At 39.3% G+C, this 12,643-nt stretch overlaps 1 protein-coding gene across 3 annotated transcripts in view; it reads right to left on the bottom strand.

Annotated features, from left to right (window-relative positions):
* CMSS1 (cms1 ribosomal small subunit homolog) overlaps window positions 1–12,643 on the bottom strand; it is a 399,921-nt gene that overhangs the window by 22,921 nt on the left and 364,357 nt on the right. For all 3 annotated transcript variants that reach the window (XM_052642246.1, XM_052642250.1, XM_052642258.1), the window contains one exon: window positions 1,604–1,675. In XM_052642246.1, coding sequence (XP_052498206.1) covers window positions 1,604–1,675 — 72 coding nt within the window. The remainder of the gene's footprint in view (window positions 1–1,603; window positions 1,676–12,643) is intronic.

Below are 12,643 nucleotides of genomic sequence, written 5' to 3'. Positions count from 1 at the left end.
GGGCTATAGTGCATTGGGTCACAAATAGTTGGACACAACTGTGCAACTATGACTTTCATCAAGCAAGTCCTAAAAGTCAGTAAATCTTGTTGCTTATGGAAACCCCTTTCTAAGCTTCAGACAATGTGTATTCCTGGGAGAGTAGAATTTGAGAATTTCTTGTGTAACCTGGATCTTAAGGCATTGAGTTTCAGTTTGGATTTCTGGGATTCAAGAGCTGCAGGAGTAATCTCAGCAAAGGAGCACACCGAAAAAGGGCACTTAAGACCCTCAATGCTCAAGTCTTGGGAGAGACACCTCGAATTGGCCCCATAAAAAGCAGAACAGGAAATGCTCTACATCTATTTTGATTTGGATTTATTTGTGTAGCATATTCTAAACACCTGCAAGTACTAGGAACATAAATTGTTCATTTAACTTTCATCATGAATTTCCCTTCTTATATCTTTCTAATATTTCACCAAAAATTCAGAAAGGCCCTTCCTTGCTTCCTACACCACCTTTTCCCCCCTCCGTCCATACTATGTTCCTTTTCATACCATTGCCAAGAACAAAGCTTTGTCAAATGAATCAACTTCACACACACAAAAAATATGTCATCAGCGGGCAGATTTCAGCATGACCTCAGCCAAGGCTAAACTATCTAGCTAGAGTTCTGACCTTGAGCCCCAAGAACGTAACACTCTTGAGGCTATTAGTGTACAAACTATCAAAGAGAAGTTAAAATCATTTCTTTAAGGACTTGCCAAACCTCAGCCAATTTGGCATCTTCCATCTTCCTATTTGGCCATATGCAGGCAAGGAAAACATAGGCACACACACTCTCAGTTTTCTAAAAGCTTGCTGTTAAGTAATTGGTTTGCATCCATCTTCTTTCCTCTAATCCCAATCATATTTCCTCTGCTGACTACAGCAGTAGACCCTTCTTGGCAGGGAGAGAATTACACTGCTGTTTTCATAACAGTGGTAGAAGGTCAAAGCTAACCACACTTTCTTCAAGGCTGAGCCATAAGAAAGTCTGTATAGGAGCAACAGAGTTTCCCATATGTTCACAGGCAAGTCTGAAAATGCAAGGGTAGTCTTTTGCTTTAAATTATGGTTCAAACTTAACAGTCAGAAATGCCTTATACTTACACTACTTTCATCTGCTTAATCTTTTCTTATTAATACTCTAAGATATAAGATTTTTTAAAAATGAAATGGTTAAGAAAAGAAGGTTGGTAAATTTCTTTTCTTGGATAAATCCAGAGGGGCCAGAGGGCAGGACAGCTCTGGGCCCCTTCTAGAATTAGAAACCCATGTCTGACTTCTAACCACAGTGAAAACACAGAGTAACAAAGATGCCTGGTAATCCACAAGACTGAATAGGAATTCGAAGAATTTATTTTTAGCTCCAGCAAAAACACTTATTACTAGTGACCTTATGAGAGTCACCAAAGCTCAATGAGTTTTACAACTTTTGCATCTCTAAAGTAGGGATTACAATATAACTGCCTCATCAAAGTACACGATATAACAATGTGATGAAAAAAAAAACAACAAAAAAAACAATGTGATGAAAACCATGCAGGGCCACACCACTGTAAAAAATAACTAATATTACCTTTTTCCTCTTCCTGGTCTTGGTGGCATCTTCATTTGTTTCCTTTGGTTGTATCAAGAAACATTCTTTAGGCTACAAAGAAGCATAAATGAGAAAACTTTCATCTTAGGATGATGAGCCATTCCCTGGTGGCTCAGCTGATAAAGAATCTGCCTGCAGTGTGGTAGCCCTGCATTTGATCCCTGGGTGAGGAAGATCCCCCGGAGAAGGGAACAGTTATCCACTCCAGTATTCTGGCCTGGATTTCTGGAGAATTCCATGGACTATATAGTACATGGAGTCGCAAAGAGTCAGACACAACTAAGCGACTTTCACTTCACTTAGCATGATGAGCTGTCAACTAATGGTATGAATCCCAAAGTACCTATTGTCATGCATGTATTCTTCAGAATATCTTGGTAATACGGACAAAGAAATGTTGCAACATCTACTGTAGGCTATTATGCAGGGGCTGGCTGAGAGAATTTGTAAAAGTGAGAAAGTGCAGATGATCTAAGACAGGAAAGTCTATGAACAAAGGTCAAAATGTGTGAGTGAGTGAATATATGTTTTGAGGTGGTGGTGCAGGGTATTCAAAGTGGAAGACAGTGGCCAGGTTTGTAAAATATAGGCAGAAAGAGATATGGTTAAAATTAAGATGTAGTAAAAATAAAAGTCTTTGACTAGCATGACTGGTGTGGTCTACGAACTAGCAATGTGTGAGACTGTATTTCCAAGTCACTGACTTACCATTTTGTTATCCATTTCTTTCCTCTTCTCAATAGGCACAGAAAATCTGAAGTAGGATATATTTACTTACATTTTTGTAAAACCAGCTGCACCAAATGCCTTATCTATAGTGACTATAAAATGAATATTTCTGCTAATGGTCTGACAAAAGTCTCAGCACCATGGCATCCTGAGTAATTGATTTTGCCTGTTGCCTTGACCCCTGGAGTACCCTATACAGTTTAGTGCTATTTTTACCCTAAGGGTTTTTTTTTTTAAAGTGTAGAAAAACAGGAAATTTGGGCTAAGACTTTGATTTATAAAATGGAATGCTTCAAATTCCATATTTATTAATCATAAGCAGTTGTATAAAATGTTTCCTGTGTTGGATCTTTTATGCAACATTTTCAAACCAGTTGCCAAGTAAGATATAAAATGTAAGTGAAAACTTATTCCAAGTTTTTTCTTCATTGAGTTTCCATTCCAACTAGAGAGTACTCAGTTTTAGCTGGTAAACTACTAACTAAAGCAATCTTGTCTCCACTGGCTCTGTTTAAAATGATTACAGATGAAGCTTTCTATTAAAGTTTGCAGACAGTCTGAAGATTAAGAATGCCTATGGCCTGAAGCCAGAGAAATATAATGCTACATAATTTCTTCAAGACATGCATCCAGGACCAGCAGTTTCTAGACTCTATTTCAGTGGTAGAGAAGTAGATTCAAATGGGAATCTTGAAATCTCAGCTGGTTCTTAGTTAAAACAAAAACCCTGCAAAGTACAAAAGTATCATAGCTAAAGAAAGATATTATGATCTCTCTTATTCAGAAAGTTAAACTGTCTTGTAGATGTAGATACACTCTAATTTGATGCCAATCAGAACCGGGGCCATGGCCGCTAATATGTCACAGAAGCTGCCAGATGGTCCTAAGAGTCCAGTTACAGATCAGGTCAACATCGGCTTATGCTCCTATGGCAAAGCCTGCATACAGTTAGTAGATCCCTAGGTGCCTCAAGGCATACTGCAGTATCTTGTCACCAGTAGCAAGGTTTGGGGGAAGCAAATGTAGAATCTATTTCATTTCCCTATTTAGCAAATGGAGGTGCTCTCTGAGTGTATGTTCAATGTGTGGAGCTGTATTCATGTTAGGTTTACAAAGCTAATTAAACACAACAGAAATTAAATGTGGAAATGAGCTCAGTTATAAGGACATGGATTCTCCAATTCCAGAAGGAAAAAAAAAATCAACAATTCTGAATCATGCAAAGGAAAAAAAAAAAACAGGCTTGACAATTGCTTTTGTCAAGATTCTGTATATTAGGTTCAAATTCTTACATCATCTTAAAGGAAATACACTATGATATTTATTTTCTGGGAGCAGTCACTTTAGCTGGCTGCAGTAGGATGCTAAAGAAGATGCAAGTTTATGGGGTCAATTTCCATAGAAGTAAGATGACTTTATGAAGAAATACAAATCCCACAGTATTGAAACTTCTTAAACTTTGCTAACTGCGTTACAAATGCTGATGTTTACCCTCAGAGAGATGAGGTAAGAAGATGAGGAAGCACCACAGCCAGCCAGCTAACCATTTATAGAATCAATTTCAACAGTATCTGTCTTTGGCAGGTAATAAAGTAATGTCATTTCTTTATGCAGTGGTTTTTAAAATATGTACCTGGAGCATGAAGTTAAAGATTTAGAAGAATCACATTTGCCCCAAAACATTTAACAGAAAAACTTATTAAGCATTTAGAAAAGCAATTAATTGGGGATATGTTTTCAGTTACTTAAAGTGTCAAAAATTATATTCTTTAAGAATGAGGCTTCTGGTTTTAACCATGGCAAATCATTTTCAAAACACTACTAAATGAAAATAAAGGAAACTGAAAAGATACAAAGCTATAAGGACCAAGAAACCAGAAGAGAGGACAACAGTAGTGGAGAGATTTCAACAATTTTTTGAAAAATGGAAAGTGGCTGAAACTGGATGGATGCTATCTAGCAGAGGGAGAGAGACAGCTAGGCCCTGGGTTTCTAGAGAGCTGGCAGCTAGCAATAAGTGTGTCTGTTTCACCTACTGGGCCCTGAAAAGGTTGAGTAGTCAGTGGTACAGGGTACTACTGAGGGGAAAGGGCTGGAAATAAAAAGAGACTGGATGAAAGTTTACATTTAAAACAATTTGCCTCCTTCCTACTCCCATCTGGCTCTGTCTTCTGTCCAGGCAGCCAAGCAATTATCCTATTACTGCTTCCTCTCATCTTGCTCTTCCTGACAGAAGACTGGAGATTTATGCTCTGGAGAGAATAAGACCAAGAAGTCTAGCACAGGGGAGACAGGGCAGAGACTGAGACTCATCTCCTTTTCTTGTTCCTCTTTCAGGATGTCTCAAGCCAGGTTATACAGTACAGGCAGGAGACTACTGAATTCTTCTCTGGAAAAATAAAATAACCTAAGACAAATGCTACAAGAGAGTGACTTTGGGGGTTCCACAGTAAAAGTCCTGCTTTCTTATCATATCACCCTACCAAAAGGTCTACTAACTGACAAGTCCCATTGATGCACAAGTTTTCCATCAACTTTTTAGCATATCTCTCTTCAATATGACTAGAAAGCTAATCAGACATCTAAGGAAAGTCTCTAACATGAGAGCAAATAAACAAAAAGAAAAAAGAACCCCAAGGAAACAAATTACAATTAGAATACTATTCTTAGAAGTACAATTACAAACAAAATGATTACAAATTATTCAAAACAATTACAATTAGTATTCACAGAGAGATGAGGAAAGAATTTCCAGCTATGAAACAAAAACAGGATGCTATACACAAGGGGAGAAAATCAGAAAAAAATTAAACATTAAAACAAATAAGAAAGTTGGAATAAAAATATAGGAGGAAGGCTTGAAGAAAAGTAGAAAAATCTTCCAGAAAGATGAAAAATAATAAGAAAAAAGTAGTAACAAAATTAGAGAATCAGCTTAAGAGAGTCAACATGACAATAAAAGGTATTATAGAAAGTAAGAATCATATAAAACAGTGGGAAAGAAGTGATAAAAAAATAAGAAAAACTTTCTGAACTAAAAGAAACTTTCTAGAACATGAAACTGCAAATTCAAAGTCCATTAAGTATACAGTACAATGGATAAGAAAAATACCCACACTAAGGAAAATTACTATGAAATTTCAGAACATCATGGACAAACAAAAGACTCTAAGAACTTCAAAAGAAAAACAGTAACATAAATAATAAAAAGGTCAAAGAAAATAATAGTGTCAGACCTTGCAACAACAGTAATGAAAGCCAGAACTCAGCAAGACAAAGCTTTCAAAATTATGGGGAAATTTTATTCTCAAATTATAGATTTTTTTATACCCAGAAAAACTATCAGTCAAGTTAAAAGGAAAACGTTTAGATTTCAGTAAACATTCTCAGATATTTAAGGTCTCAAAAAATTTACTTCCTACTTGCAGATATGAAAGGCTCTATTCCATCACAATAAAGGGCTAAATTAAGAAAGAGGATGACATAGGATTCAGAAAATAGAGAAACCAATCCAGAAGACAACTGAGGGAATAGCAAAGAGAAATCTCAGTTGCTCTGCAAGTCTAGAAAATAACCAATTCCAAGTGGAAAAAAGAGTGTGGAGATGCATAGGAAAGAACAATAACTGTTCTACTTGAGCATATGGAAAATATTATTTATGGGCATGTGGAAGAGATGTTGTAACATATGGGAGCAATTAACAACAGGAACATAGCAAGTCAGGCAAATGAAGAAATGAGGTAATTATTAATGCCATGAAAATAAACAGTTGTGTAAGAAAGTAGAGATGATTATAGCTTCTCTTTTTCTCGGCATTAAGCAGTGTTTCCATGGTCATAATAATGAAAGAGTGACAACTGTTGTAACCAAAATGTAATATTGTGTTGGCAGAGGAGGTAGCAGCTGGAGAGGGACTAGGGCACAGATGACAGGATCATGTCTTTGTAAGCCACCTCAGGGAGATAATGTCAAAAATTGGGAAGTCAAGAAACTGCAATATAAAATATAAGGTAGCAAATTAGAAAAACAGCTAAAGACTGAGAGTGGCTGCCACTGAGGAAAGACTTAGATAAGAGAAGGGAAGAAGATTGCTGTTTTTCCACTAAAAACCTTTAACTGTCGTCATCGTTGTCTTGAAGTCACTCAGTCGTGTCCAACACTTTGCAACCCCATAGACTGTAGCCTACCAGGCTCCTCACTCCATGGGATTCTCCAGGCAAGAGTACTTGAGTGGGTTGCCATTTCCTTCTCCAGGGGATCTTCCCGACCCAGGGATTGAACCTGGGTCTCCTGCATTCTAGGCAGACGTTTTAACCTCTGAGCCACCAGGGAAGCGGTGAAAAAACCTTTAATAGTGTCTGATTATTGCTTTGGTAAAAAGATAAAATTTATAACAAATTTTATAACAAAAACAAGCATGTTCACTGTAAACATTAAGACAACGTAGGGACCTCCTTCATGGTCCAGTGATTAGGAATCCGCCTGCCAATGTGGGGAACATGGGTTCAATCCCTGGTCCGGGAAGATTCCACATGTTGTGGGGCAACTAAGCCTGTGTGTCATGAGTGAGCCCTCAGCTCTAGAGACTGTGCGCCATAACAGCAGAAGCCACTTCGATGAGAAGCCCACACACCTTGGCTAGAGAAAGCCTATGTGCAGCAATGAAGACCGAGGACACCCAAAAATAAATAAAATAAATGAGTAAATATTTAAAAAACAAGCAACTTAGAACTGCTTATTTGGTTTGGTCAAAAGTCATTCAATATACACTCACCAAAATGTTTAAATAAAAAGACTGATAACTCCAAAAGTTGATAAGAGAGTAAGGCAAGTAAAACTAATATACTGACAGTGTAAGTGGAAAAATGGAACACTCAGTTTTGAAAAAAAGTCTAGCAGTTTGTACAAAACTAAATATGATCCAGCAGTTCTATTCCTGTGTGTTTACTCAAGGGAAATAAAGATTTATGTTAACAAAAAGGCTTGTATATGAATGTTGATTACAGATTTATTCATAATAGACCCTAACAAGAAATAGTCACAGGCATCCATTAATAGAATAAGGGATAATAAACTGTGACACATTCATATAATTGAATATTATTTACTGTTATGGACTGAATTGTGACCCCCATAATTTATATGCTGAAGCCCTAATCCCTAATGTGACCATATTTGGAGACAGGGCCTTTAAAGAGGCAATTAAAGATAAAGAGATCACAGAGATGAGGTCATAATCCAGCAGGACTTGTGTCTTTGCAGGAGGAGGAAAAGACACCAGGAATGTACATACACAGAGAAAGACCACATGAGGACACAGTGAAAAGGCAGCCATTTACAAGCCAAAGAGAAAAGCACCAGGAGGAACCACACCTGTCAATACCTTGACCATGGACTTCCACCTTCCAAAACTGTGAGAAATACAATTCTGTTGCTTACACCACCCAGGCACTTTCTTATGACAGCACTATAGACTAATACACTCAGCAAAACAAAAGAGAAAGAGAAAACAAAGAAAGACCACTATCATCAACACAGGTGAATCTAAATAATATTGTGCTGAATAAAAGACATCTAGAGCCAAAGAGTGTACCCTGTATGATTTAATTTGTGTGAAATTCTAGAAAAAGGAAAACTCATTTTGGGGGGAAAACATCAGAACAATGGTTGCCTCAGGGGTAAGCAGTTTTGAAGAAGACATTCGACACTTCTGTATTTTTTTGTATGTCAACTTTAAAAGGGAAAAACAGAACTTTAAATTTTTATTTATTTATAAATATTTTAATAATATTTATATTAAATATTAAAATACATATTTATTTTAAAGTAAATATTGAACTTTAAAAAATAATATGCATGGTGAAGCATCTGAGCAGATTGTACTGATTTTGCAAATTACTTTGAAATGTATCAAAAATAAGGTGATAGATGGATAGTATCTGAGCACACTGTTCAAAACTTTTGGACAGAGACACAATCACATAAGAAATCTTGAAAGGGAATTCCCTGGCAGTTCAGTGGTTAGGACTCTGTACTTTAACTTCTGAGGGCCCAGGTTTGATACCTGGTCAAGGAACTAGGGGAGAAGGGAAATGGCAACCCACTCCAGTGCTCTTGCCTGGAAAATGCCATGGATGCAGGAGCCTGGCAGGCTACAGTCCATGGGGTTGCTAAGAGTAGGACACAACTGAGTGACTTCACTTTCACTTTTCACATTCATACACTGGAGAAGGAAATGGTAACCCACTCCAGTATTCTTGCCTGGAGAATCCCAGGGACAGAGGAGCCTGGTGGGCTGCTGTCTATGGGGTTGCACAGAGTTGAACATGACTGAAGTGACTTAGCAGCAGCAGCAGCAAGGAACTAGGATCCCACAAGCTCCACGTTGCAGCCAAATTAACAAACAAAAGTCTTTAAAGAAATTAAAGGTGTGCCTTGGCAATTCTCTCAAACACAAGTCTAGGAAGCTTAAGGGGTCTTGTCCAGTAATTGTCTCAGCTGAGGCCCAAGGTACAGAAGGCTTTATCTGTTTCTGTTCTGTAAGTTCATTTTGTATCATTTCTTTTTAGATTCCACATATAAGGGAGGCCATACGATATTTCTCCTTCTCTGTCTGATTTATTTCACTCAGTATGACACTCTCTAGGTCTATTCATGTTGCTGCAAATGACATTATTTCATTCATTTTAATGGCAGAGTACTATTCCATTGCATAGCACATGGAACTCTACTCAATGTTATGTGCCAGCCTGGGTGGGAGTTGGGTTTAGGGGGAATGGACACATGTATATGTATGGTTAGGTCCCTTTGCTGTTCACCAGAAACTACAAACATTGTTAACTGGCTATATCCCAATACAAAATGGGTTTCCCTTGTGGCTCAGCTGATAAAGAATCTGCCTGTAATGTGGGAGACCTGGGATTGATCCCTGGATTGGGAAGATCCTCTGGAGAAGGGAAAGGCTACCCACTCCAGTATTCCAGTATTCCAGTATTCTATACAGTCCATGGAGTCACAAAGAGTTGGATGTGACCGAGCAAATTTCACTTCACTTTGATACAAAATAAAAAGGTTAAAGTTTGGGGGAAAAAAAAAAAGATGGTTTATCTGGAAAAGATTTGTGGGTGTGACTTCTGTCTAATAGAGTAAATCCCCAGAAGAATCATAGGAAACCCACAAAATTCCTAAAGTAGTTATATATTCAGAAACTGAGAAGATCAGAGATAAACCCTCAGATTTCTATTGTCAAGAAGCAAGCTGAAAGAGCTGCTTAGTTGCAAATACATGTTACCTTTCATTTTTTTTTAAAGAGAGGATGACTCAAAGGACAGAGCAAGAACCTAAAGAGCAGAGCCAAGAACCATAAGACCTTGAGCCTTAAGACTTAATCAAGAAACTCCCAACACTTTCTGAATGTTGTGGACCAATGACTCCATTCCTCTGGTTTGAACAGAAATGTCTATAAAGTCATCCAGTGTTTGTCTTACTGCTTGGTGTTGGATACACAGAGGTAATATAACTTGTCTCTTTAGTTACACAGGTTGAGAAGAAATGTACTCAAAGAGCTATACTTAAGGGATTAAATCCAAGGAACCTCAACTGCATGTGGACTTGATCTATACAATGAAATTCTGGGCCCTGAACTCATGCTATAATGGCATCAGATTTTTGCAGCCTTGGGGAGGGGTGAATATATTCTGCATATGTAGTAGTAGTAGCGTTAGTCGCTCAGTCGTGTCCGACTCTTTCGACTGTATGGAGTGCAGTCTGCCAGGCTCCTCTGTCCATGGGATTCTCCAAGCAAGATTACTGGAGTGGGTTGCCATGCCCTCCTCCAGGGGATCTTTCTGACCCAGGGATTGAACCTAGCTCTCCTGCAATGCAGGCGGATTCTTTACCATCTGAGCTGGGCTACAGGGAAGAACCATTCTGCATATGGGAGGAATGTAAATCACTAGGGGTCAGAGGACAGACTGTACCCAGACCCCAGGATACTGCTGCTGCTGCTGCTAAGTTGCTTCAGTCGTGTCCAACTCTGTGCGACCCCATAGACAGCAGCCCCCCAGGTTCCCTCGTCCCTGGGATTCTCCAGGCAAGAACACCGGAGCGGGTTGCCATTTCCTTCTCCAGTGCATGAAAGTGAAAAGTGAAAATGAAGTCACTCAGTCGTGTCAGACTAGTGAACATTATATCCTGGTATTCATCCCCTCCTCTTAAATGTGGATCAGATTTACTGATCTACTTCTAATAGCATATGCAGGAAGTGATGTGATGTCAGTTCTGAGTTAGTCTTGAGATTAGTTCTGGTTTCAGTCTTGAATGATCTTGCTCATTCCCTCATGGGTCATGTGGCCTGGAGGAAGCCAGGGGCAATGTTGTGAGGCAGCCCTAAGGAGAGGCTCACTTGATGAGGAAGTTCAGTTCAGTTCAGTCCCTCAGTCGAGTCCAACGCTTTGTGACACCATGGACTGCAGCACACCAGGCCTCCCTGTCCATCACCAACTCCCGGAGTTTACCCAAACTCATGTCCATTGAGTTGGTGATGCCATCCAACTATCTCATCCTCTGCCATCCCCTTCTTCTCCGACCTTTAATCTTTCCCATCAGGTGGGAAATGCTCTTTGCATCAGGTGGCCAAAGTATTGGAGTTTCAGCTTCAACATCAGTCCTTCCAAAGAACACTCAGGACTGATCTCCTTTAGGATAGACTGGTTGGATCTCCTTGTAGTCCAAGGGACTCTAAAGAGTCTTCTTCAGCTCCACAGTTTAAAAGCATCAATTCTTTGTGCTCAGCTTTCTTTATAGTCCAACTCTCACTTCCATACATGACCACTGGAAAAACCATAGCCTTGACTAGACAGCCCTTTGCTGGCAAAGTAATGCCTCTGCTTTTTAATACGCTGTCTAGGTTGGTCATAACTTTCCTTCCAAGGAGCAAGCATCTTTTAATTTGATGGCTGCAATCACCATCTGCAGTGATTTTGGAGCCCCAAAAATAAAGTCAGCCACTGTTTCCACTGTTTCCCCATCTATTTGTCATGATGTGATGCAGCTGGATGCCATGATCTTAGTTTTCTGAATGTTGAGCTTTAAGCCAACTTTTTCACTCTCCTCTTTCACTTTCATCAAGAGGCTCTTTAATTCTTCTTTACTTTCTGCCATACGGGTGGTGTCATCTGCATATCTGAGGTTATTGATATTTCTCCCAGCAATCCTGATTCCAGCTTTGGTTCATCTAGCCCAGTGTTTCTCATGATGTACTCTGCATATAAGTTAAATAAGCAGGGTGACAATATACAGCCTTGACGTACTTCTTTCCCAATTTGGAACCAGTCTGTTGTTCCGTGTTCAGTTCTAACTGTTGCATCCTGACCTGCATACAGGTTTCTCAAGAGGCAGGTCAGGTGGTCTGGTATTCTCATCTCTTTCAGAATTTTCCACAGTTTATTGTGATCCACACAGTCAAAGGCTTTGGCATAGTCAATAAAGCAGAAATAGGTGTTTTTCTGGAACTCTCTTGCTTTGTCCATGATCCAACAGATGTTGGTAATTTGATCTCTGGTTCCTCTGCCTTTTCTAAAACCAGCTTGAACATCAGGGAGTTCACAGTTCACGTATTGCTGAAGCCTGGCTTGGAGAATTTTGGGCATTACTTTGTTAGGGTGTGAGATGAGTGCAATTGTGAGGTAGTTTGAGCATTCTTTGTCATTGCCTTTCTTTGGGACTGGAATGAAAACTGACCTTTTCCAGTCCTGTGGCCACTGCTGAGTTTTCCAGATTTGCTGGCATATTGAGTGCAGCACTTTCACAGCATCATCTTGTAGAATGAGAAATAGCTCAACTGGAATTCTATCACCTCCACTAGCTTTGTTCATAGTGATGCTTCCTAAGGCCCACTTGACTCACATTCCAGGATATCTGGCTCTAGGTGACTGATCATACCATTGTTGTTATCTGGGTCATGAAGATCTTTTTTGTATAGTTCTGTGTATTCTTGCCACCTCTTCTTAACATCTTCTGCTTCTTTTAGGTCCATCCCTGCAGAAGGAAATGGCAACCCACACCAGTAATGTGGGGTTTCCTGCCTGGAAAATTCCATGGACAGAGGAGCCTTGTAGGCTACAGTCCATGGGGTCACAAAGAGTCAGATGTGACAGAGTGACTTCACTCACTGTTAGGTCCATACCATTTCTGTCCTTAATTGGGCCCATCTCTAACTTTCTTGAAGAGCTCTCTAGTCTTTCCCATTCTATTGTTTTCCTCTATTTCTTTGCACTGATCACTGGGGAG

The sequence above is a fragment of the Budorcas taxicolor genome, chromosome 1, assembly GCF_023091745.1.
Source record: "Budorcas taxicolor isolate Tak-1 chromosome 1, Takin1.1, whole genome shotgun sequence".
Classification (NCBI taxonomy): domain Eukaryota; kingdom Metazoa; phylum Chordata; class Mammalia; order Artiodactyla; family Bovidae; genus Budorcas; species Budorcas taxicolor.
The sequence above is the reverse complement of the archived record's forward strand: the minus strand, read 5'-3'. Positions and strand labels throughout refer to the sequence as shown.